General features: G+C 40.2%; 2 protein-coding genes across 3 annotated transcripts in view; one reads left to right on the forward strand and one right to left on the reverse strand.

Moving 5' to 3' along the window:
- On the forward strand, window positions 1-26,721 carry flvcr2a (FLVCR choline and putative heme transporter 2a). Of its 2 annotated transcripts, XM_029688175.2 has the most exons (11): window positions 1-1,006; window positions 10,554-10,695; window positions 13,780-13,920; window positions 14,774-14,841; window positions 14,963-15,066; window positions 16,873-16,983; window positions 17,504-17,609; window positions 17,738-17,849; window positions 18,255-18,319; window positions 19,330-19,442; window positions 23,918-26,721. In XM_029688175.2, the coding sequence occupies exons 1-10, from the start codon at window positions 416-418 to the stop codon at window positions 19,402-19,404; spliced, it is 1,515 nt and encodes a 504-aa protein (XP_029544035.1). In that variant the 5' UTR covers window positions 1-415; the 3' UTR covers window positions 19,405-19,442; window positions 23,918-26,721. The 2 variants fall into 2 exon arrangements, with proteins under 2 accessions (XP_029544035.1, XP_029544036.1); XM_029688176.2 differs by lacking the exon at window positions 19,330-19,442.
- erg28 (ergosterol biosynthesis 28 homolog) overlaps window positions 26,707-27,343 on the reverse strand; it is a 1,910-nt gene continuing 1,273 nt past the window's right edge. Inside the window, exon 5 of the mRNA XM_029688710.2 lies at window positions 26,707-27,298. Coding sequence (XP_029544570.1) covers window positions 27,210-27,298 — 89 coding nt within the window. The 3' untranslated portion in view covers window positions 26,707-27,209. The remainder of the gene's footprint in view (window positions 27,299-27,343) is intronic.

Raw genomic sequence — 27,343 nt, forward strand, 5'->3', positions numbered from 1 at the left:
AAAGGGATTGGAATTTCTCTCAGAGCAAGAGTGCTATTACGGACATATTCGGGACATTGTTATGTTAAGAGAAACATAGGCTTTGTGTATGGTTTCCTATTTCAAGTTATTTATCACTTGTTTTATATCATTATTTAATAATGATAGTCATTTAAACAAGATATTATATAAATATATTTATATATATACTGGTTTTCTATTCGTTTTTTAATAGTTAGTTAGACTAAGATATGTTTCACCCTGCATTTTGACGTTAGTTTAACATTTAAAACGTTTTAATTAAGTTGTTGCGTGTTAGCCTACACTGCATGCAAATTTGGAATAATACATACTTGTTTAAGTTGCAGTTTCTGCGAAGACTAAACTAACAGTGCGCACAGGTACCAAGGGCAGGTAACAGAAAAAGTGTCTCAATATGGGCGACAACCCTGACTTTGACGATGAAGAAATTAAAGAAGAGAAAATTGGTCTGGATCTGGGAAAAACGAACCCTTCCAAATCCGTGGACTTGGAGGAACAAATTGAATGCACGAGCATCTCGAATGTGAACAAGGACAATACAACTATTACGCATTTATACAAAAGGAGATGGGTGATGGTGTTACTTTTCAGCTCTTATTCCCTGTGCAACGCATTTCAATGGATCCAATACGGAATAATTAACAATATTTTTATGAAATTCTACAATGTGGACTCTTTTGCCATCGACTGGATGTCAATGATCTATATGTTGACATATATTCCCTTTATATGGCCTGTCTCCTGGCTTTTAGACAAAAAAGGACTGCGGCTCATAGCACTGATGGCCACCGCCATTAATTGCCTTGGGACATGGATCAAGGTGGCCAGCGTCAAGCAAAACCTATTTTGGGTGACCATGCTTGGACAATTCGCAGGCTCCCTATCACAGGTATTCATCCTTGGGATGCCTTCCCGCCTAGCATCGGTTTGGTTTGGCTCTGAAGAGGTGTCCACCGCCTGTTCCATCGGCGTATTTGGGAATCAGGTCAGTTTATTCCACATCACGCAAAGGTACCCTATTAAGTGAAATCTGTGGTGATTTATGATTCATTATTTATTTTGATTTTAATTCGCAACAAATATTGATTTGTTGATCCAAAAAAAAGAGTGCCCATAAACGGCAATGCCGTTTGCGACAATTGGAGAGACATTACGCATTACGCACATGGGTAACCCGATTACTATATGTGATGTTTTCAAAAAGGTTGGTCTTGGACAGTTTATTTAACTGACGTTTATAGATTTGAGATCTTAGATAGTTAAGATGAAATAGGTCGACAGTATGGCATGAACAATGGCTATCAAAGAGATTATCCTTACTAGTTGTGGTATTTTAGATTCAGAAGTTGTTTTGATGATACATTGAAAATGGTTAAAGAAGTTAGGATATAGCCTAGAGCAATTCATATGCATTCAGAAATGGAGATACTGTAATTCTGCAATGGACACCTTTTGGCGAGGATGCATCCTCTTTTAATAAATGTCTGACACAGTGGTCAACATCTGAAACTGAGTATGTACAGCATCTGAAACTGAGTATGTACAACCTCTCTTACTGGACGAAATTTCTCTTCTTCTCTCCCTCAAAATGCCCCATTATTAATCAAATTAGGGATTGGGTAGTCGACCCCTAAATGCAATAGGTAATGTGTATGATTACACTACTGCAATAGGCCTGTATTCAGTATCCAGCTATGTTGAAGCCAAGCCACGAATTGGAGGCCAGTTGGGATTTACAATGTTGGGATGTATTGTAATCCATTTATGTTCAGGCACGTCTATTATAATCCCCAATAATCAATTTATTAAAAATAATGGTCAAATTACCTCTGAGCATGGGGTTGACCATTAATAAAAAAACCAGGACACGTGTCTGAGTGATTGTCCTCCATTTATCAGCCGTTGGATGCACAATTTCCACACCACTGATATAGCCAAATGAAAATATATTCAGAGATCCGATTTAGTGCGATTTGATGAGATGCGCTGCATAGTATTCTCGTTTAGAGCTTGATATTGCTGGTCCTTTTATAGATGAATTAATCCAGCCGAGTAGTGAGTTACATGCATAGTGACAAGCATGTCCTAAAAACTGAATTGAGATGATTTTCTTTGGCGGTTTCACATGGCAAGGAGGAGCACTGCTCCAACAAAGTAGCTTTCCAATTTCCAAGCAATCACAGTTTTAGTCAGCCTTTTTGCTGGATTACCTCCTTTCAGAGCTCACTTTTGTATGGAATATTTTTTTCTTCTGACTAGCCTACTTTGTTCTGACTAAAGTAGCCCTTTGTGATTAAGTGTTTGAGTTCATGAAAATGAAATACTGAACATGCTGTTTGAGCTTAGTTACTTAGCCAGTAAAGCTTTGAACTCGGATTAACATTTTTGTAGTATTTTTTTAGGTGTGTGTGTGTGTGTAGTGCATTGAGCAGGATGAGAAGTTTTTTCTCCTGGAAAGTCAACTCTACATCTCGCCAACCCCCCTTCAAACCTATCCAAAAAGACTCCTTGGGATGTAGCCTTTTCTGTAAGGATGATCTCTTTGAATATGTACACTTCGTACAAAAAACTCCACTCTCAAATTTGAAATGTATTCAGACTGAAACTGAAATTAAAGGTTATACCCTAATGTTAACTTGAATATTGCAACATACAAATACGAAACTCACACCACAGGAAAATGAAATTTTTTCTCAAATTGCAGCATGTTTAAATATGTCATCGCCTAACTATCAAATATACAACATTGAGCATCTCTATAGCTGAATGATGCACAATCATTTTCAGAAGGATTTCTGTTGTGTTTCTAACATAACTCGATGGACCTTTCACGATTGGCGAGGTTTCGTGAGAATTCTGTCACGACAGCAATTTATGGAAATGAAAGAAAAACAGATAAAAAATAGAAAAATATAAAGACGAGTAAGGGGAAAATTACGTGGTACAATTCGGCGATCTTTTGCTATTACGGTGTATGCATCTGTACAGTAGGCTACATTTAATCACGCACTTAATGCATTGATCAAGGTATACTAAATCATCGCTCTTTAAATAAGTATTTATGTAATGTAAAAAATAAAATACAAATATAAGTGTGTCCTCCTATATAATATAAGTGTTTTTTTATTTGTTGTGATATCCAATTGGTAGTTAGTCTTTTCCCATCGCTGCAACTCACATATGGATTTGGGAGAGGCGAAGGTCTAGAGCCATGCGTCCTCGGAAACACTACCCTGCCAAACTGCACTGCTTCTTCACACACTGCACAGAAGCCCGCCACACCAACGTGTCGGAGGAAACACCGTACAACTGGCGACCGCAGTCAGCTTGCAAGCGCCCAACCCGCCACAGATGGGACAAGAACATCCCGGTCAGCCAAACCCTCCCCTAACCCGGACGACGCTGGGCAAATTTTGCGCCGCCTCATTGGGCTCCCGGTCACGACACGGGATCGTACCCGAGTCTCTAGTGACACCTCAAGCGCTGCAGCGCAGTGCCTTTGACCGCCCCTCTACTGTTTATATGGAAATCAACAAAAATATTTTATGAAATAAATACTTTTTGTTTAAATGGAAATATAGGCATAGATTTATATTAATTTGATGTAATACCGTAAATATGTCAATGGCTAGATTATATCGAAAGAGACTTAAAATACACTTTGCAAAATATGACCTATATGACCTATAAGTCTACCTATAAGTCTATTTCAAATGGCAGAAAGGAACGATTTTTCTTAAGCTTAATAGTAGCATTACTTTACGAACAATCTTTAAATGACCTATTTGGAATGCATTTGTAGTTTTGGTTTCAGTTTACATAAAGATGATGCTGTTAGTGGGGCTTGCTTTGTTCATTCCTGGTCCACTAAATGTTTGCATTCAGCAGGGGTGTAGGACTTGGGGACCTGGGAAACACTCTTCATGCACTTTGATACCGGTGACTTTTTCGTAGAAGGTTAGGGGAATTTATGCAGTAGGTTAGGAGAATTCACGTAGTAGGTTCGGATAATTCATGTAGCAGGTTAGGAGAATTCACGTAACAGGTTAAGAGGTTAGGAAAAGGGTTAGGGTTAGGGTTAGGGTTAGCAACAGTGGTGATTGGTGACATTTAAGATGAGGGAGGACAATATTATTAAAAAAAATATATGAGCATGGCCTTATTTCTATTACAGCTTATTGGATGACTATAATTCATATTCCATTCACCCAGCTCAATGTAGCATCGATAGCTTTAGGCTACAACATGATACTCAAATTTTCCTATACCCATCATGAAGTTGCTACAACCTAGCCTACGAATGACAGTTTACAACATATGTGCACAGGTCGAGAGAAAAGGTGACAGATAGTGACACATTCAATATCGCCTTGCATACTCTTGCCTGTATCTAGCTGATCTAGGGTGTATCTAGTGATCAACAGTTGCAAACAAGAGTTTCTATTAGACAAATTCAGGTATGTTTATGCCTGTTTGCTTCCGTTTAAGATACGTTTTTCAACAGAATGAATACACCACTGATCACACGCAAACACAGTTCACATTCATAGCAGCGACATACAAACCGCATGATCACTTTGCTCGTATAATTCCTTCTCGCATCTACGTGCTCTCCTCCTCTCACCTTTTCCTTCGCTTGTGGACTTCAGTGCACAACATGTCATCTTTCTGTGACCAGGCTTAAAAAACCTTTCCAAGCCAAACCTTCATATCATAACCGCTACACACAGCCTAAATCATTGTCACCATATTAGCTAATGTCATAGTCAACATAGCTAGTAGAACTAACGAGTTAGTAAACCACCTACACTCATGCAGTACAGTGTACAGTCAGCAAGCAGTTACACCGGCGGGCCCCAATGGGAATAAATGAATAAAATCAAAAGCTTACCTTGACTTGGAACAGTGTTGGATAGCCATCGCCAGCTAACTAACATAGCATCCCTCTCTGTTTGAGCTGGGTGTTTGATTAGGCTAAACTAGCTAACTGCATTCTTGTGGCAGGTAGCCTAGCAGTTAGAGTGTTGGGCCAGTAACTGAAAAATTGCTGGTTCAAATCCCAGAGCTGACAAAGGGAAAACATCTATCAATGTGCCCTTGAGCAAGGTACTTAACCATAATTGCTCCTGTCAGTCGCTCTGGATAAGAGTGTCTGCTAAGTTACTGAAATGGAATTAGCTAGTTAAGTATAAAAAAAAATTAAAAAATTGCTCTCTCTCGCTTCTCCACACATTTTAAAGAAATTAATTTGTTCTAAACTGTTAAACTATTGTCTTTCTCTTTGAGTCAACTACTCACTACATTTTATGCACTGCAGTGCTAGCTATCTGTAGCGTATGCTTTCAGTATTATATTAATTCTCTGATCTTTTGATTAGGTGGACAACATGTCAGTTCATGCTGCAAGAGCTCTGATAGGTTGGAGGACGTCCTCCAGATGTTGTCATACTTACTGTGTAAGTCTATGGAAGGGAGTGAGAACCAAGAGCCTCCTAGGTTTTGTATTGAAGTCAATGTACTCAGAGGACGGAAACTAGTTGTCCTCTGGCTACACTATGGTGCTACACTACACAGTGCTGTTGAGGCTACTGTAGACCTTCATTGCAAAACAGTGTGTTTAGTTCTCCTGAGTGGCTCAGCGGTCTAAGGTACTGCATCTCAGTGTTAGAGGCATCACTACAGACCCTGGTTTTATCACAACCGGCAATGATTGGGAGACCCATAGGGCAGCTCACAATTGGCCCAGCGTTGTCCAGGTTAGGGGAAGGTTTGGCTGGGGTAGGCCATCATTGTAAAATAAGAATCTGTTCTTAACTTCATTTTTTAAAAATCAATTATTTGGTGACATTACTATTTTTAGTATAGTTTAATATAAAAAGGATAACTTTTTTTAATGTTTCACTGTTTTTATTTTTATGAAATTCACTGATTAGGATGGTCCTCCTCTTCCTCCTCTGAGGAGCCTCCACTGGTTAGCAAAAATACTCTCCTTTCCTGCTAAGAAAATCAGTTTGTATTGAGGTGGAGTGAAAAAAGTGTGTCCCTGTAGGACATAGCAGAGACTGTAGGGGCAGTATACAATTGTAATTTCCCACTGTGCAGCGTGGTCAGGAGGAATGGACGTGGGAGGACATTCTGAATGGTAAAGGATCCTGGACGTGGGAGGAGATCCTGGCTGGGAGGGATCGCCTCCCATGGGAGCAGATGGAGGCAGCAAGGAGGGAGCAACTTTACAAGGGGTCACAGCTAGCACGGAACCCCGAGAGGCAGCTCCCCCCCAAAACATTTTGTGAGCATTACCGTGGGGAGCATGTGACCAGTCGGGCACCGTGTTATGCGGTGATGCGCACCATGTCTCGCATTGGCTGGGCTAGATTGGGCATCCAGCCAGGATGGATGGTGCCGGCTCAGCGCTCCTGGCCTCCAGTGCGTCTCCCCAGTCTGGTGAAACCTGTTCCGGCTCCACGTACGAAGCCTCCAGTGATGATCCATGGCCCAAAGCCTCCAGTGTCACACCCTGATCTTAGAGAGCCTTTTATTTCTCGGTTTTTGGTTAGGTCAGGGTGTGATTAGGGTGGGCATTGTAGGTTTTCTGTTTCTATGTTTTCTATTTCTTTGTTGTTTTTACCATGTGTTGTTCCCAATCAGACGCAGCTGTCTATCGTTGTCTCGGATTGGGGATCATATATAAGTTGGTAATTTCCGTTTGGGTTTTGTGGGGAGTTATTTTCTGTTTAGCTGTTTTGTTTGCCTGACAGAACTGTGCGCTTTCGTTTTTCTACTTTGTTATTTTGTTGAGGTGTTCAGCTTTATTAATAATCATGAACGCCTACCACGCTGCACATTGGTCTCCTTCTTCAACCCACGAGAGTCGTTACAAACCTTCTCAGTAAACCAAGTACCCACAGACTTTCTTCCTTCGTTCTAAGGGATGGTTCATTCACTTTAGAGAAGTAGAGGCGTACTTATGTTTTGAACCACAACATGCTGCTTCCTGGTATTGGGCTGGTCCTGTCTATTCTTATGGGTAATCTCTCCTTTGCACTGGACTTTTGTCCCTCATGGCGTGTGTATGTCATGTGGTAGAGAAAGACAGGTAAATAACAAAACGTTAACTTGTCACAGATACAGACCGCCCACAAAGGAGGTACCTCTGTTCCTCTCTTAGCTGTTAAACGCTACAAAGGGCAGAGGTACAAGGCAGAAGGAGCATTAGCTTGCAGCGAGAATTACAACATGACTGGGTGGATGGCAATGCAAAGGCTAATAAGACTGGGGCAGATGTGTCCACTGGTCTGATGTGGGAGAACCTGCAGGAACCTGCCAAACTGACACTTCTAATGTGCCCAGTACTTCCCACTTACTAAGTCTGTGGGAAATCAAAGTAACATAATTTACTAGGTGTATGAATACTGACAATTATTATTTATTTTTTAAACCTTTATTTAACTAGGCAAGTCAGTTAAGAACAAATTCATATTTACAATGATGGCCTAACAGGGAACAGTTGATTAACTGCCTTGTTCAGGGGCAGAACGACAGATTGTCACCTTGTCAGCTCAGGGATTCGAGCCAGCAACCTTTCAGATACTGGCCTAATGCTCTAACCACTAGGCTACCTGCCGCCCCGAACTGATGTGATACTTACAGCTTAGCCTACATTCAAAGTAGTCAGACAAATCTTTGTATTTGATCTCCTGTTTCATATCCCACATACAGTGTTTTAACCCTGTCTGCTCTGTGGTTTTTACATTTGAAACATTTAAGATAATAATTGTTACATAAACAGAGAAAATATGTGGCCATATGATAAATAGTGAACCTAGGATTACAGGAATGATGTGATGACAGCAAGCTACATTTGGTAAAGAATCATCCTGTACATGGTCCATATTAGTTAAGCAAACACTATACATATTGGAGACTCGGCTCCTACTTGTAAATCAGGTTGTTTAATTTGATATCTTCTTCACAACAGATTCATCTGAGGGTCGTTATGGAAATGTAACATATAACAGGAGTTTCAATAAAACCTCTCACTTTTGGAAAGGGAGAACGGGAGGAGGCCCTATGAACAAGTGATACGACTCTAACTACAGTTGAAGTCAGGCTGATGATTTCTATAGTATTGTTCAAATGACTTCTGTTACGTTTGTGTGTGGTTTGTTCTTCTAGCCTGGGGGATGGCGGGTGACTTCTACTACTCGAAGCGTCTGGCTTCGAGCTCCTATGACTTAGGTAAATGAACTGTACAGCAATAAGATTATAACCTTGAGAATGCTGTCTTCATGGTAAGCGTTACTTGAAGTTCAAGTTAGTAGGTGATGTTGTGAAGGGCGTGTGTGATTATTTGTTTTCAACAGGACCTTAGGATAGTGCAGTGCAAACATATTATGACAGAAGACATAGTCAAACAGGCGATGTCAAAATGTTCCGCTTCACTACAGGCACGGGTTTGATCCCAGGCTGTGTCGCAGCCAGCCACGCCCGTGAGACCCATGAGGCGGCGCACAATTGGACAAGCGATAAAAAGGAAATACAAATACATTTACCTGTGGGCCGGATTTGGCCCGCTGCCCACCTATTGGGGAACCCTGCACTAGAACTATCTCTCAGCACATTCTAAGTTGCTTTGACAATTCTTGTGGTCTTGCAGATACAAGTATCTGTAGGTGACCCAGAATACCTTTTGGCTCTGGGTACTCTATGTAACCCTTGGGGAAAGCCTTGGATATGGATAGTGTTGACCAGCCTGAAGCCCCTGTCATCATTCATGGGAAGTTTAATGGTCTGACACATACTATGGAGTACCACACAAATGCCCTCCAACCTCTGAAGCCAAACAGTTCATTTTTCTTTCAATAGAGTCTCACGCAGTCAGAGCTTCCTGTAAATACTTCATACCGTTCATTGTTAAGCATGTTTATTGTTCTTTGACTCAATCCCACCTTCAGTTCCTTTGCTTTTATGTAGATCAAAGACCATTTTGTTTTGTTCTTAATATTAACAATGACCTATTTTTCGCATAGTTATTTTAACCTCTGGCTCTGATACCCCTCCTACTGCTTTAAAGTTTGACATTATTTTCATTCAAACTAACGTTTCATGTAGAAGCTGATAGAATCAGGACTTCTATTTAAGTGATAATGCCAGAGAAGCCGGTGTTTGGAGGATATATTGGAACGTGTTCTTTATTCATACTATTTCATCCTTCCACAAGATGTAGTACCGACACAAATCTAGGGTTGCTAGAGACACGAGTCGTTCAGTCTTTTTGTTCTGTTGTGTCATGCCTAAGAACAGCCCGTATGACAAAACATTTATTTGTACTGCTCTAATTATGTTGGTAACCAGTTTATAATAGCAATAAGGCCCGTTGGGGGTTTGTGATATATTTCCAATATACCACGGCTAAAGGCTGTGTCCAGGCACTCTGCACTGCGTTGTGCATAAGAACAGCCATTAGCCGTGGTATATTGGCCATATACATCACCCCTTCGGGCCTTCTTGCTTAAACATAGCGTGGAAATTGAATGGTATTTCAGAAGTTGTTTTGAAAAGGTTGATTTGAGGAACGTGTTAAAAGGTCTATTGTACTGCATTAAGATGGACTGGTACCAACCTTTTCTTTTAGAAAGTATGAAATCTATGAAATGTATATTCTTGAACCAAATGATGGAGATTGAACAAAGATCACACTTCAGTTATTCTGTTGTAGGAATGCTGATCTTTAAAATGCTCCTGTGAGTCTGTTACTAAGCTATCCCTCAGGTAAGTTCATCTAAGTTAAAGTGATGTAGTGGTAAACAACGTCAACACCAGTATTGACATTTTGTGCAGTGAATTTCCTAGAGAGTAGTTGCAGGGTAAGAGTGTCCCCAGCAACTATGAGGAAGCAGCATGCTGGGAAGGTGATGGGGAGATGTCACACTCTGGTCCTCCTTCGAGGAGCATGCCTCTGTCATCTCTTGACCGTGTCTCACTTTCACCTTTCCCCTAGAGTCATGGGACCCTGTCTGATGTCCTTTCTGGAATGTTGAGGCTCTAGGAAGATGAGGACATGGGCACATGTGGTATTCAAATTTGGAAGGTTTAGCAACCCTCAATGTCCAAAAACCACTACAGTTGCCAGACAGTGGGGAGAGGGGGAATATAGGCCAGTTGACAAGGGATTGTGAAAGACGCAAAGACACTTTATCCTCATTTCTGGACTACCAAGAAATATGGGCCTGCCATTAAAATATGGCCCTGACATTAACTTTACGACATGCCACACTCTCTTTTCTGTACTTTGTATGCACTCATGTCAACACATAATCAAGCATGTGTTTCTGCCATAGCTGATTTATTTACTGTCACTCTAACAACTATCAAGCAGTATAGCCATATAGGACTGTTTAAACATTTCATGCTTTACTTAACGTTATAGTTTGTTTATATGTTTCCCCTTAATAGCATTGCTTTGTATGTGTGTGGAGGTGTGATGGCAGGAGTCATTGACTGATCGTGTATTTTTGTCTCCCTCACTTACAGATGGGCATTGCCATTGGCTTTCTGGTGCCGCCCATCCTCGTGCCAAATGTTGATGATATGGACGATCTGGCATACCACATCAGCATCATGTTCTACATCACTGCTGGAATGGCCACCGTGATCTTCATCCTCGTAGTCTTCAGTAAGTCCTGAGGGAAAATGGCCATTCTAATACATACAGAATGGCCTATGGCTAACACACAGAGCTGGTCAGTAGTTACTCCTTCCTAAACTCATTCCCATTATAACATATAACTCTTCCAATCATTATGAGCCTTAGGTGTTGAATTCATTATAATGCCAGTATGAGGTGTTGAATACATGACATTTTAATGTCAGTATTTCCTTTCCCCTGGCATTGTCTATGTACCAACAACTCATAATAAACTCTTGGTAGACGACAAACGGAGCCATGGCCCATAACCTTGTGACCTTGTTTTCGACTTGTATCAGTGTAAGACCATTTTTAAAGGGGACACTGAGAGCTCTGCTGTGGAAGTTTGCATTGCATCTCCGGGGCTCATCATTGGGTCTGCAGTTCTGTAGTCCTGGATGTCTACTTGTTTCTGGCAGTCATGTTCTCCTGGCAGTCATGTTCTCCTGGCAGTGTTGGTGGATAGTTCAGCATTCTCAGGGATTAGTGCATATTGAGATGTGCTCTGAACAGACCAGTCAATGTCTCTTCATTCACTTGCTGTGGATACCACATGGCTGCAATCACTGTAATTGACTGTGGTTTGACGACCTCGTTGAACTGCCTTTGAAAGTATTTTTCTTTCAACACACAGACCAGGTCATCCCACTTCTGTTTTGGGGCCTTCCATGTTTTGTTGAAGGAGTCACATTGGGCAAGTTTAGACATGGAACCTGGCCTTAGAAGAAGAACTGGAGTTATGGTGGGAGGCAGTGTGTAGATAAAGGCCTGGCCAACAACATTGTTGCACTTAGGGGATAGGATGCATATTTTATTTATATCCTATCTTTGGGCTATAGTTATTGGATTTCTCAGTCAGATGAGGTTTGCTGCTGAGTGGTTGATCCCACCTCAAACTGCTACTATATATCCCTTGTGAATCTGTATTAAATATATATATATATTCTGAGAATGAAACTGATACACACTGTCTGTAAGTCTTTAAACAAACAGGAACCTGTTTCTCAAAGGCCCTGAGATCAACCAATGTTTGATGTCAGTTATTATCAATTGTGCCTTTATAAAGGTGTGTTTAAACAAACAGGCAATGTAGGTTGCAAGTGTGCTGATGTGGTGCTGTACTGTATGTCACTCATCTGTGGTTATGACTGTGAGCTGGATGCTGTAAGATGTCTATTGAAGCTCTCTGTTAGCTTGGTGCTGTATGATACCTGATGTCTATTGAAGCCCTCTGTTAGCTTGGTGCTGTATGATACCTGATGTCTATTGAAGCCCTCTGTTAGCTTGGTGCTGTAAGATATCTGATGTCTTTTGAAGCCCTCTGTTAGCTTGGTGCTGTAAGATATCTGATGTCTTTTGAAGCCCTCTGTTAGCTTGGGTAAGATAGCTGATGCCTATTGAAGCCCTCTGCTAGCTTGGTGCTTGTAAGATAGCTTACGCTTATTGAAGCCCTCTGTTAGCTTGGTGCTGTAAGATATCTGATGCCTGTTGAAGACCTCTGTTAGCTTGGTGCTGTAAGATATCCAGGATTTGGAAGGTTACTTTCTAAATGTAATCAATTACAGTTACTTACAGAGAGAGAACAAGAGAATGCATGGCATGGCCATTGGCCAAGCTTCCACTATTTTGTTGCTATCACCTGTCCAAAATTGTAATCATTAAGGTAATTAGCCAAACTCAGTTATGTAATTGGATTACTTTCAATTATTTTGGATTTGTTACGGATAATTTCCTCCTCTTCGTCTGAAGAGGTGTCGCAGGGATCGGACCAAAATGCAGCGAGGTTATCTTCATACATCTTTAATAAAGATAATGGCGATAAAATACAAAAACGTGAAAAACCTAAACAGCCTTATCTGGTGCAAACAAACACAGAGACAGGAACAATCACCCACAAAACACTCAAAGAATATGGCTGCCTAAATATGGTTCCCAATCAGAGACAACAATAAACACCTGCCTCTGATTGAGAACCACTCTAGGCAACCATAGTCTTACATAGACAACTATACTACACCACAATCCCATAACCTACAAAAACCCCAAGACAAAACACACCACATAAATAACCCATGTCACACCCTGGCCTGACCAAAATAATAAAGAAAACACAAAATACTAAGACCAGGGCGTGACAGGATTACTTTCCCCTTAAGAGGCATTAAAAGAAGACCAAAAGAATCAATCAAATGCATTTGGTGTGTCATCATAGTGGTCTCTGACTTGTGGTCAGACTCGCTCAGGTGGAACAAACTTAAACTTGTGTTATTTCCCCCCCCAATGATACATTGAATGTCATTGAGAAAACATAAAGGTGTCATAGTGTATTTTTACATTTAAAAGTACTCATCTAATTTTTCCAAAGTATCTGTAATCTGATTACAGTTACAGCTTTTTTTGTAATCAGTTACTCCCCAACCCTGAAGATATCTGACGCCTTTATGAACTCCTGCCCCAGTGAGCTGAGCTCTCCTCCCCTCCCTCTCAGACTGAACGTTGGAGCTGGCCTCTCCAGCGTGGCTATTGTTGACTGACTGACACATTCTGGAAAGCACCAGGGGCGTGGAGGAAGCAAACAGTTACTGGTGCATCTCATCTTTCCAACGCTTTGTGTCTCCTTATCTTATCTGTCCAGTCCTCAGGCAAAGTCCCAGACATGCATCATCTCTCCTTCGTTCTCTCGTTCTCTCTTTCTTGTTCTCTCTCTCTCTCTCTCTCTCAGAGATAGGCCCTGTTTGTTGCCATGTGTGTGCTGTACCACCCTGGCTGTAACTTTGGACCTTCCTGTCCCACAGTCCCCCAGAGCTCTTTGACTGCCTTGACTCCTACTGTGCTTATGTGTCTGTGGGTTAACAGTGGGTTAACTGCCTGTTCAGGGGCAGAACGACAGATTTGTACTTTGTCAGCTCGGGGGTTTGAACTTGCAACCTTCCAGTTACTAGTCCAACGCTCTAACCACTAGGCTACCCTGCCGAATGGTCCAGTGTCAGAGGAATTGCATACAAACCTTGACACTACAGTATATCAGCATATTTACATGATCCTTCTCTGTTCTCTATCTGTGTCCAACAGTGTTCCAAGAGAAGCCGGAAATCCCTCCCACCCTGGCTCAGGTCCAGGCCAGGAGCACCCCTCCAGAAGAGTACTCCTACATGGCCTCTATCCTGAGACTGCTGCGTAACTTACCCTTCATGCTCCTTGTTATCAGTTATGGTGGGTCCTACTCACCCTCAATCACTCTCAAACCACACCCATGTCTACCATCATGTTTGGACTATTATTTGAGAAAACACAAAGAGCCAGGATACCTATGGCCGGTCAGATCAATAGAGGGTCGTTATGTGGGAACAGCATATGTGGGAACTCCTTCAAGACCGTTGGAAAAGCATTGCAGGGGAAGCTGGTTGAGAGAATGCCAAGCGTGTGTAAAGCTGTCATCAAGTCAAAGGGTGGCTATTTGAAGAATCTCAAATATGAAATATATTTTGATTTGTTTAATACTTTTTTGGTTACTACATGATTCCATATGTGTTATTTCATAGTTTTGATGTCTTCACTAATATTCTACAATGTAGAAAATAGTACAAATAAAGAAAACCCCTTGAATGGGTAGGTATTCTAAAACTTTTGACAGGTAGACTATTGTGTTTTTGTTGATTTTGACATTGTTTACCCTTTGATGTAGCAATTTAGGATGTTCAGAAATAAGAAAAAAGCCATAGGAGCAAAGCTAAAGCTAAAGCTGTCCAAACCAAATAAATATGGAGTGACACTCCACAATCTATGCCAAAGTCAAATAGATATATGCCAAAGTCAAATAGTCTCCTTGCACTAGTGTAGTAGTAGACTGGCTAAGGTCCAGGTATGGGTTCCATGTGTGTGTCAGCTAGGCTTCCTTTAGGACAGGGCCAGACCCAAACGCAGTGTCCCATGTGGATCCCCCTGCTCTCCCTGCAGGCCTCCTCGCTCAAACTAAATAAAGACCTGCTCCTTTGCAGACTACAGATCCTGTAAAATACTCAGAGTGCAGAAACAAAACGTAGATGTTTCTTTATGTTTTCTGCAGGGCTGAATGTCGGTTGTTTCTATGCTGTTTCCACACTGCTGAACCGGATGATTATTGAGCATTATCCAGTAAGTCTCACCCCAAATCTTAACACAACTGGCCATGTCTTGCAGTTATAGCCACACTTATTCAAAGGAAGATATTGAGTTGTTCCCTCCCAAAATAAGTAAAATATTTATTTCCCCGAAGGGTGAAGAGGTGAATGCTGGGAGAATTGGCCTCACCATTGTCATTGCCGGGATGGTGGGGTCCCTCATATGTGGGATCTGGTTGGACAAGACCAAAACCTACAAGTAAGACATTCTTATCCCTCCTAGGACTGAACATTTGAGTGTACCCAAGAAAGACTTAACTGAAATAAAACACACATTATTACATCAGAATTATGCTCCTAGATACAACTATTTTTTGTGACTTTGATATCTCAGTGGCTCTTTCTTAAAACTAAGTAACTAAATAAAGGAATACCTAGGATAGGATAAAGTAATCCCTCTCACCCCCCCTCCCCCTGAAAAGATTTAGATGCACTACTGTTCCACTGGAGGTCATAAGGTGAATGCACCAATTTGTAAGTCGCTCTGGATAAGAGCGTCTGCTAAATGACTTAAATGTAAATGTAAATGTAAAGTAACATACACAAGGTCCCCAGTCCCCACCTAAGATACATTTCATAAGATTATAATAGTGTGGCTGTAGCTGATTGCTGACAAGGCTGCTGACTCTATAATCTTTAATCTGACACAAGAAGATTCCCAGGAAATGTCATGATCCTCTGAAGCTTTTTGGTCAAGCACCGTAATCAAGTCAGTCAACCGAACACTCTTAATTTAGATAACATTATCTTAGTTTTCTGACACCATCAGACTCCATCTAATGGTTAGTATGTAAATATTGAACATGAGGGAAACAAGGATGTGGTTAATCTTGTCAGGATGTGGATGTGGTAAGTCATGTCAGTCACCAAAATTCTATTTGTTTGTATTGTTGTAATTGGTCCATGTTAGAAAAGATTTAGCAACTGCTGATGAGTCATCTTTGATAACTTTTGCCCTGTTAATTACTGATTAAAAGGTGATTTGTGGAAACTATTGTGTATAGTCTAGTTAATTCTGCTCTCATGCTCAAGCAGTAGCCAGATTCACTGTATCTACCTAAGAGTCTTATACATTGTATCCCAATAACTTATTCTTTGTCAAAAATACCATAGCTTGAAAAGGTAACAATCAGTAATGTTGTGATACTTTCTTGAGATCCGGGTTATAAAAAGAGTAAACCCAATATGATATTGGATGGGCTGGGCTCATGCACACAACAGCCTCTCTCATTAGCCACTCTAAACGAAGCACTTTCTGCATGAGAGTCTTTTAAATCTCCTATTCAAAGGCAGGCTTCTAGGTGGATGAAGTATTTGTGTTGGAAGTGGGAACCGCTGAGGTTCTGGAGGATCTGAGTGTGGAATCTGATGCGTCTCCCTTCATCCAGCAGTCTAAAACAGAACAATTCTTCACATGCCATTTTAATATATTCAGCCAAAGCAGTCAACCCATATTTCTGTTGTTGACATACATCCATGTGAGATAGTCACAGGACTAAGTTGTATTAACAACAACAGCTGAGTGGAGCAATGTTTCACTTGTGGTTGTACAGGAAGATCTTCACCATAGTAAGCATGTTGATGTAGACCAGAATATGCCAGAGTTATGCTAAGGTGCTCTTAGGAATCTTGTTTTTTCTCTCATAAAGAATGGGATGGGAGGCATTGACAGCCAGCCTCATCCAACAGTTCTGCATGCCAATTGAGAACTTGAACTTGTTGCTGGTGCTGTGTGTAGGTCTCACAGGCAGTGTTGCCCCTGGCCTGCCTGTGGGAAGTTTCAGGACAGGGACTTTTCTTAAGTGCTTTGTGGCCATGTTATGTAAAAGCAATATCCAGATGAGATAAAAACATTGCAGACTCATTCAAATCCTATATGGGTTATACAATATTGAGCAAGGCACCAAATGAAGTTTGAACATTTTTGTTTATACAAACATACAGTAGATTTCATACAGGCAAAAGCAGGATAAAACAAACAAATAATGTTTACCTCTCTCCCCAGACAGACTACCCTGGCTGTGTATCTCATGTCCTTCGTGGGAATGGTGGTCTATGCCTTCACTCTGAACTTAGGCCACCTATGGGTGGTGTTCGTGACATCAGGGGCTCTAGGGTAAGAGTGAACAAACACTGTGACCAAACACAATGATGTTTGTGAATGATTTGCATTTCTCAGCTATTCCCACCTCTAACATGTCAGTCGTAAGAGAGGATAAGACTAGACCTTCTTTTCTGGTCACACTCCAGGAACAATGTATGCTATTTTTCAAACTGCCTCCTTGCTCTTTAAACAGCCACTCTGTGAGAAGAGACAGACAACATCTTGAGACACTGATTAGTTGTGTTAAAATACAATTTAATGCAAAATGTTGTGGCAGACAAGCTCATTTTAATGATTCTGTGCAAACATTCATTATTTTACCTTGGAGTTGAATAAGTATTTTGTCATTTGTTAATTGATGAATAAAGGAGATGACCAAGAGCTGAAGGTTTAAAGGGTATGCTAGGTAATGACCACAGCGAGAATTTGATTGTGGAGTTGATTTTCTCTCAGCACAGTCAGCAGGCATGAAATGTTAAAATGCGCTTTAGCTCAAGTACCAACAACACTGATAAACCTCCTATTTCTTTAGGTTCTTCATGACTGGGTACCTGCCACTTGGCTTTGAGTTTGCTGTGGAGCTGACCTTCCCAGAGGGTGAGGGCACCTCCTCAGGCCTGCTCAACTGTTCAGCTCAGGTAACAGGGACCATACTAATGACAGCATCGAAAGGTTTGTCGTATGCATGAGGTCTACTGTATGTATGAATGTGTTTAGAGATGATCAACTCTCATGCTGACTCCCTCATTTGCCCTCCATCTTCCAGATATTTGGGATCATATTCACCATCGGTCAAGGGAAGATCATAGACCACTTTGGCACATTCGCTGGGAACATCTTTTTATGTGTCTTCCTCCTCATAGGGACCATTATGACAGGTAGAGTTTGCCCCCCCCCCCCCCCCCCCCCAGAGTAGCTTTACAGTTGATTGAACATTGGACTCCTTTGCCTGCAGTTGTTATAGTTAAGCACAGTGACATGTTATGTAATCCACATTATATGGGGCTCTAGTAGTGCATGACTCCTCGGATCCTTGTGTCAGTCAAGCAGACATTGCATAACAGCTGTGTCTAACATTCATCATGGAGTAATAATGCCCTCTAGTGACTTATAATGATCATGATGAAAATTAACACATTTTCTATATACAGTAGGACATTTCCCATATTGTTTCAAAGGCTATACATGTCCTGTGTATTCCTAAATATGTATGCTATGTATGACCCATGTATTCCTGAATATATGTTTCTGAGAAGGGCTTTTCCTCTACCTAAATCTTACAGCATTCATCAAGTCTGACCTCCGACGGCAAAAGGCCAACCATCTGGCTGAGAATCAGGTGGCGAGTGTAAGTGTGTCTGTTTCTGCTATTTGGTGTCCAGTTAAAGGGGATGTGTCGGATACTGCCCCTGGCTGATGCTCCATTCAATGGACTATTCTGGCTGGCTGCTTCTCTGGGGCTGGGTTCCTCTTGCTTGCTGTGGAGTGGACACAGGGGTTACAGGCAGGCGTTACACACCACCATGCTTTTCTTCTGCTTTCTGAAAACGACCCAGGTGTTTCTGAAAGCATGACTCTGCACCCGCTGTCAGTTCTCCAACTCGCTGTATTTGATTGTATGCCTTGCCGGTGTTTGATGCAGAATTTATGCTTGAGAAGTTTCTGTTTCGTTCGACACAAGCACCTGTTTTACAAATATGCCTTTTGTCACAGGTTATTATGACTACAGTTTGCAGAACTATAGAAAGCTATCACACAATATCAGGTTGAATTATCATTCTTGTTTATCTGTAGTATAAAAGTACAATAATATGACACTGACTCATACTGTTTCGTCATACTGTAGTTTACAGTAGGCAATTGCACTCATTTGGCAGCAAAATACATCTGATAAAAATGGCTTGCTCACTCAATATAAAATTGAATTTTCTCCAACAAAATGAGCTTTAATCATATAATAGATTCATAATAAACTTCAGGCTCAACTCACCAGTGGTCAGGGATGATGAGATGTTATTAACAATCCCTAACAAATCCATTCTGCTCAGTGCTTATATTCTTTCTATTATGAGAATATCGCTATCACTTCTTTTATCTCAATGCAGGTTGGGAGCTTTACTCACTTTATTTATGCAAAACTACAATTAATCCCATTAATCCAGTTTTATGTCAAATCATTTCCAACCCCAGTCCTCATTAAGAGGAGGCTCTCTCTAGAGGCAGGTGGAGTGCTGGAATTAGAGGCCAGTGTTATGGGAGGGCCTGGTAAAGGCAGAGGGATTATGGTGATGGGAATGATGGCAGTGGTGGAGGAGCCCTTGGCCCCTCTTGTGCGTGATTTCCTAGCTGTTGTTCCAGGCTGCAGGCTCCCCGTCTCGGGTACAGGACTACGGGGCCACAGCACCCAGCAGCCCTCAGGAGCAGCAGTCCTGACACTAACCTCACTAAAACCCAAACACACACCAGCCAAGGTAGGGGCATCAAGTCTTTGAGGTTATATCACACAAGAAAAATGCTGCAGCTGTACAGTACTGTACACAATGCAATCATAAAGAGCACTGGTATTGGTGATGTGTTGAGAATTCCCATTGGAAGATAAACACATCATACACTTAATTTACTCATAATCTTTTCAAAATACTGTAGTCTATAACCCACCTCAATACGGTGAAAAGGTCTTAAACCAAGACATGGCACTTGCTATTTCTGCTAAGTGAAAATAGCAACAATGAGGATTGAGATGCCTTGTGGGATTAGCCAAAACAGATTATAGGGATTGGTAAAGCATTAGGGTCCAAGCAAGTTTCGGAGTTAATATCTGGACAATTACAAGAAACAGTAAGACTCATTTTCTGTCAGCTAAGCAGTGAGTGAGGCACTAAAGTACTGTAAAACCTTGGTGGAAATAAAGTGTTCATGCAAAATCTTTTGTTGAAGGATAGAGCTTGCTGCTTGAGTGTAATATTAGTGCTTTGAACTATTTGTGCTTCGGTTGATCATCCTTCTCAAAGCAAAGCCCTACTATATGAGCTCATTGGAAAAATAATCACTTCTGTTTATTGTATAGCACAGACCTTTTCACTTCCAGTTTAGTTTTTTAAGTGAAGCTAATAAACCCCAGAGGAAATGTTTTGGTACCTTACAAAAACGGTTAGCAGATCAATCAGCTGTTTCTGTCTTCCAGAGAAAGATGATCATTACCTTTAAATTGTATATATTACCTGTAAATTGTGGATTGATGTACTTCTTGCATGAAACATATATTGTTTTGATGACAGCAATACTCGTATATTCTAGTACAGGTATTCCTAAATGGGCAAGGCCGTCGGGGGAACGCCAAATAAAATGTGAATTACATAAAAAAAATATTAATAACAATTTTTCTTCACATTTTCACACAGTACATTTATATTTTCCAAAGAGGCTATACATTTGGGTGAGGTTTTTTTCTCGCCTGAGTAGCCTCGTTTCACCTCCAAAAATGTAATCAAACCTAGTGTTCAGTGAAATAACAACACAATGTCAAATACAGGTAGCATAGTCTAATAATTAACATCTAATCACATTAATTGTTACTCTCTTTCGGGAAACCTTCACTCTTGCGCAGACATTTAGAAACTAAACATGACAATTAGAAAAATAAGCCACTGGAGTTTTTTGAATGAGAATAAAGATTACTTTCTAGAAGTAAGACATGTATAAAATGAACAGATACCATTATTAAGAAGGGGCTAGAAGTGTCTTATATGGTGAGCTACCGAGTGGCTAAGACAGGCAAGCCCCAAACTATTATGGAGGACTTTATTCTTCCTGCTGCCGCGGATATGGCTGGGACAATGCTGGGGCAAATGGCAAAAAAAACTACACAGACAATGCCTTCATCAAACAACACTGTTTCACGACGCATCAGTGACATGGCAGGAGATGCGTTGAAACAATTACTGTTTCGCATACAAGCCAGTGAATTCTATGCGTTACAGCTGGATGAGTCAACAGACGTGGAGGGCCTGGCGCAGCTCCTGGTATATGTCCATTACGTTTATGGGGGGTCAATTAAGGAAGACATCATCTTCTGCAAACCACTGGAAATCAGGACAACAGGAGAGGATATTTTTAAAGTACTGGACAGCTTTGTGACATCAAATGGACTTTGGTGGTCAAAATGTGTTGGCATTTGTACTGATGGCGCAAAAGCCATGACAGGGAGACATAGTGGAGTGGTAACGCACGTGCAAGCTGTTGCTCCCGATGCCACTTATGTACACTGCAGCATCCACTGAGAGGCTCTTGCTGCCAAGGGAATGCCTGACATCTTGAAAGACGTTTTGGACACGACAATGAAAATGGTTAACTTTGTAAAAGCAAGGCCCCTGTACTCTCGTGTATTTTCTGCATTATGCGATGATATGGGCAGCGACCATGTAACACTTTTACAACATGCAAAAGTGGGCTGGTTATCAAGGGGGAAAGTATTGACACTTTTTTTTTTTAATTGAGAGACGAGCTTGAAGTTTTCTTTTGTGACCATAATTTCCCCTTGTCTGACCGTTTGCATGATGACGAGTTTTTCACAGGACTGGCCTATCTGGGTGATGATCCGAATGATCTGAATATAGGATTACTGGGACTCTCTGCAACTATATTCAATGTGCGGGACAAAATTCAGGCTATGATTAAGAAGTTGGAGCTCTTTTCTGTCTGTCTGCATTAACAAGGAGAACACACAGGTCTTTCCATTATTGTATGATTTTGTTTGTGTGCAAATGAACTCAAGCTTACGGACAATGTCAAATGTGATATAGTGTCAACAATGTCAAATGTGATACACCTGAGTGAACTGGGTGCGCAATTATGCAGGTACTTTCCCGAAACGGACGACACAAATAACTGGATTCGTTATCCCTTCAAGCCCTGCCTCCAGTCCACTTACCGATATCTGAACAAGAGAGCTTCATTGAAATTGCAACAAGCAATTCTGTGAATATTTGAAGTTTTTCAGATTTCTGGATAGGGCCGTGCTCAGAGTTTCTTGGCAAATCCGGCTGTTAAGACACTGATGCCCTTTGCCAAAACGTACCTATGTGAGAGTGGATTCTCGGCCCTCACTAGCATGAGAACTAAATACAGGCATAGACTATGTGTGGAAAATGATTTAAGACTGAGACTCACTCCAATACAACCCAACATTGCAGAGGTATGTGCATCCTTTCAAGCACACCCTTCTCATTAACCTGTGGTGAGTTGTTCACAATTTTTGATGAGCAAATAAGGTTTTATATGTAAAATGGCTAAATAAAGAGCAAAATTATTGATTATTATTATATTATTATTTGTGCCCTGGTCCTATAAGTGCTCTTTGTCACTTCCCACAAGCCTGGTTTGACAAAAACTCACACTCATTTTCAATAAATATATTGTTTAGTGTGTGTGTGTGTGTGGCAGGCTTACAATGATGGCAAAAAACAACATTTGAGAGTGCGCTGACCCTGGTGCTAGAGAGGGTACGCAGCTGGAGGTTGAATGTTTAAGGGGTTACGGGACGATAAAACGTTTGGGAAACAAACGCAAATGCCAGTTTGTGTCTTATTTATGCTTAATTTACGAATATGTATTGTTTTTCAGATAATGCATAGAGCCCTGAGTTGATTATACCATGCTATAATTTAACACATTTGCCACTAACAATGTGTTCATTTGCAAGTAGAATGTGTTCAACATCCATTGAAGTAGCTTGCAAATTTACAAGATAGCTAGTAGTTGCCATGGTAACCAAACAAAGAGACTTGCTAGCTTATTAATGTATTTATGTTACTCAAGTAAAAGTGAAAGTCACCCAGTAAAATACTGCTTGAGTAAAAGTCTAAAAGTATTTGGTTATCAACATATTTAAGTATCAAAAGTAAATGTAATTGCTAAAATATTCTTAAGAATCAAAAGTAAAAGTATAAATCAATTCAAATTCCTTATATTAAGCAAAGCAGATGGCACCATTTTCTTGTTTATAAAATTTACAGATAGTCAGGGGCACACTCCAACGCTCAGAAATCATTTACAAATTATGCATTTGTGTTTAGTGAGTCCACCAGATCAGAGGCAGTAGGGATGGCCACGTGTTCTCTTGATAAGTGCATGAATTTGACCATTTTCCTGTCCTGCCAAGCATTCAAAATGTAAGAAGTACTTTTGGGTGTTAAGGAAAATGTATGGAGTAAAAAGTACATCATTTTCTTTCGGAATGTAGTGAAGTAAAAGTGGTCAAAAATATAAATAGTAAAGTACAGATACCCATAAAAACGACTTATAGCATTTAAAGTATTTTTTTTACTTAAGTCCTTTACACCACTGAACAATACCAATACTGTTTTCAATTCAACTTTTGCTTTCAAAAAAATGTAAAAATTAACTATAGCCATTGAATTCTACCATGCAAACATACAGTGCGTTATTTAAGCAACAAGGCCCGAGGGGGTGTGGTATATGGCCAATATACCATGGCTAAGGGTTGTTCTTATGCTCGACGCAGCACGGAGTGCCTGAATACAGCCCTTAGCCTAGGTATGTTGGCCATATACTACAAGCCCCAAAGGTACCTTAATGCTGTTATAAACTGGTTACAAAGTAATTAGAACAGTAAAAATAAATGTTTTGTCATACCCGTGGTATACGGTCTCATATACCAAGGCTTTCAGACAATCAGCATTCAGGGTTCGACCACCCAGTTTATAGGGAAATAATGCACACTCTAGAATGTCCTTCAAGCCAATCAGAAATGAGTATTCAACAATGTTATGGTATAATGAGACCCAATAAGATGTTCTGTTGTTTGTAAGCTCCACCTCAATTGAAATAACACAATTTAAAGTTTTAACATGTAGTAACAATACATAATATAATATTGTATCATTAGGAAAATCTGATTTCTAATAGTAATGTTTTGATTTGACAGAAACAAGCAGGTCACCCACAGGAAGGCCTCTCACAGCCAGCTACACTGAAGGACATCAAAGTATAAGGAGGAAATCCAGTTGAACGGGTGTGAAAAGAAAGAAATCCCATCATACACTTGGAATCACACAGGTTCTCCCTCTACAGCAAATTACTCGTCAGAAGATAACTGGTTTGATTATCAAGCACAACCAAGGGTATTTCCATTTTTTTGTGCTGATAATTCATATTTAACTGTCACTTTTTGAGAGTACACTATGAATTGTTAATATTTTCATTTTGGTTTCTCTAGCTTTAAATGTCTCCAATCTAAGTATTATAAATGTTGATGTCTGTGCATTTTGATATGAGCAATATTCAAACTGTGCTATTTGTTTCCTGTTATTTGACCAATACCATACTGGAACAGAAAGTATTAATGTAACTGATCTATTTTTGGAATTTGTTAACGTTAATTACAATTAGACTACAGATTCAGTGGTTTCAGTTGAATGGCAGTCTGTTCAGAGGGCCGAGCCGATCCAGTCAAGCCAACTCACCTAGTGGCTTAACAGGATTTTGAGATTGCTATCTGCCATATAGGATTACAAGGAGATAATTGTGAGTAAATCAAATCAAATCAAATTGTATTTGTCACATGCACCGAATACAACAGGTAGACCTTACAGTGAAATGCTTACTTACAAGACCTTAACCAACAATGCAGTTTTAAGAAAATACATGTTAAGTAAAAAATAGATAAGTATAAAATAATAAATAAAAGTAACAAATACTGCTGATAATGGTGAATATGTTTGATACTGTGCATCTGAGTATGTCTCATAAGGACTCAACCTCTTTAACCACATTCTTAGAACTTTAGGACTATTCTATTTAATATTTATCTGCATTGACTTGTTAAATAGCCTTTAAAGGAACACAATGATAACAGAATGTGAGCAAAAAATCATTAGTGTGGCGAGACAATCCAATGGACTTTTTGGAAGTAGGCTAGTGTTGTATTTTCTAAAGTATATTATTATTTTGACCTGTAGTTTTGTTACTGAGAAACCTTTTTCATCTGCTTATTTGACTTGATGTGTTGCAGTTAGAAGTTGTCCAGTGATTTTTCTTTTTTAATGATTGTGTAATCTTATAAGTGTTTTTCACTCAAATGATACAGTATATTGTTAAGTATAATCATTGTATACACAGTACCAGTCAAACGTTTGGACACACCTACTCATTCAAGGGTTTTATTTAGTTTGACTATTTTCTACATTGTAGAATAATTGTGAAGACACCAAAGCTATGAAATAACACATATGGAATCATGTAGTAACCAAAAAAGTGTTAAACAAATCAAAATATATTTCATATTTGAGATTCTTCAAAGTAGCCATCCTTAACCTTGACAGCTTTGCACACTCTCAGGTAGTCACCTGGAATGCATTTCAATTAACAGGTGTGCCTACTTAAAAGTGAATTTGTGGAATTTCTTCCATTCTTAATGCATTTGAGCCAATCAGTTGTGTTGTGAAAAGGTAGGGGGGTATACAGAAGATAGCCCTATTTGGTAAAATAACAAGTCCATATTATGGCAAGAACAGCTCAAATAAGCAAAGAGAAATTACAGTCCATGATTACTTTAAGACATGAATGTCAGTCAATGCAGAACATTTCAAGAACTTTGAAAGTTTCTTCAAGTGCAGTCACAAAAACCATCAAGCTTTATGACGAAATTGGTTCTCACGAGGACCGCCACAGGAAAGGAAGGCCCAGAGTTACCTCTGCTGCAGAGTATAAGTTCATTGGAGTTACCAGCCTCAGAAATTGCAGCCAAAATAAATGCATCAGAGTTCAAGTAACAGACACGTCTCAACATCAACTGTTCAGAGGAGACTGTGTGAATCAGGCCTTCATGGTTGAATTGCTGCAAAGAAATCACTACTAAAGGACACCAATAATAAGAAGAGACTTGCTTGGGCCAAGAAACACGAGCAATGGACATTATAATCTGTGGAATCTGTCCTTTGGACTGATGAGTCCAAATTTTAGATTTTTCATTCCAACCGACGTGTCTTTGTGAGACGCAGAGTAGGTGAATGGATGATCTCCACATGTGAGGTTGTGCATGGAGGTGGTGGCGTGATGGTGCTTTGCTGGTGACACTGTCTGATTTATTTTGAATTCAAGGCACACTTAACCAGCATGGCTACCACAGCATTCTACAGCGATACGCTATCCCATCTGGTTTGCACTTAGTGGGACTATCATTTGTCAATGACCCAACACACCTCCAGGCTGCGTAAGGGCTATTTGACAAAGAAGGAGAGTGATGGAGTGCTGCATCAGATGACCTGGCTTCCACAATCACCTGACCTCAATCCAATTGAGATGGTTTGGGATGAGTTGGACTAGAGTGAAGGAAAAGCAGCCAACAAGTGCTCAGCATGTGGGAACTCCTTTAAGACAGTTGGAAAAGCATTCCAGGTGAAGCTGTTTAAGAGCATACCAAGAGTGTGCAAAGCTGTCAAGGCAAATGGTGGGAATCTAAAATCTATTGAACACTTTTGTTACTACATGATTTCTTTCATAATTTTGATGTATTCACTATTATTGTAAAATGCAGAAAATAGTAAAAATAAAGAAAAACCCTGGAATGAGTAAGTGTCCAAACTTTTGACTGGTACGGCTTGTCATACTCTGTAATGAAGAACAATCATAGTTTTGTAAAACGGTTTGTAGACATTGTTTGGACAAATTCTCAGATACTGTGAACAATTGCACCTGGTAATCTGGTGAACTAAATTGAGATAAATGCTCTGTTATTTTATTCATGAACATGTTACACCACAGACACAATCCAGTAACATACAGAAATAGGCCCAATGTTGAAATCCTCCATTAATGTACTGTGAATGACAGATGTCAAAATCCACAGTCCCAAGCCCTATCACACAATCAAACCATAATTAATACATAAATCATCTCTACATTTATGCATTATTATTGTACATCATGAAACATTGATAGACAATTGCTGTTCAATTTTCAGTGTAAGAGTGAAACAGCTGTAGCCATAAAAACCATAGTATATTGTAGCACATATCACGTAGCACAGGAACAAGTCACCTGCAAAATAAATCCCACTTATTGCATATCCAGTCTTAAAACTTTCACACATATTGGACTCTTGTGTTTGTGTACATACAGTATAGTAAATATACCACTCATTCTTCAAGGCAAGAAGCAGTAGACTATCCCGCAGCTTTCTCTAGAGTTGGGCTAAAACAGTTTTCTGCTGCTTGGAATCAGTTCCGCTTCTTCTGCCGTGCACCCACCTCTTCCTGATGCTCTGGAACACACTGGAACCCAATCAGCATTCCCACGATAGAGAAACCTGGAGAGGTGAGAGGATGCAATGGGTTTACTCCGCAATAACAGA

Source organism: Oncorhynchus nerka, linkage group LG18, assembly GCF_034236695.1.
Source record: "Oncorhynchus nerka isolate Pitt River linkage group LG18, Oner_Uvic_2.0, whole genome shotgun sequence".
Lineage (NCBI taxonomy): Eukaryota > Metazoa > Chordata > Actinopteri > Salmoniformes > Salmonidae > Oncorhynchus > Oncorhynchus nerka.

What these genes read in the sequence shown, in the direction of transcription:
- flvcr2a (XM_029688175.2), top strand. Translation starts at nt 416, where the DNA reads ATGGGCGACAACCCTGACTTTGACGATGAAGAAATTAAAGAAGAGAAA. An exon ending in TGCTCAACTGTTCAGCTCAG is followed by an intron (nt 17,610 to 17,737) that starts GTAACAGGGACC and finishes TCCATCTTCCAG; the next exon opens with ATATTTGGGATCATATTCAC. An exon ending in CTGAGAATCAGGTGGCGAGT is followed by an intron (nt 18,320 to 19,329) that starts GTAAGTGTGTCT and finishes CTGTTGTTCCAG; the next exon opens with GCTGCAGGCTCCCCGTCTCG.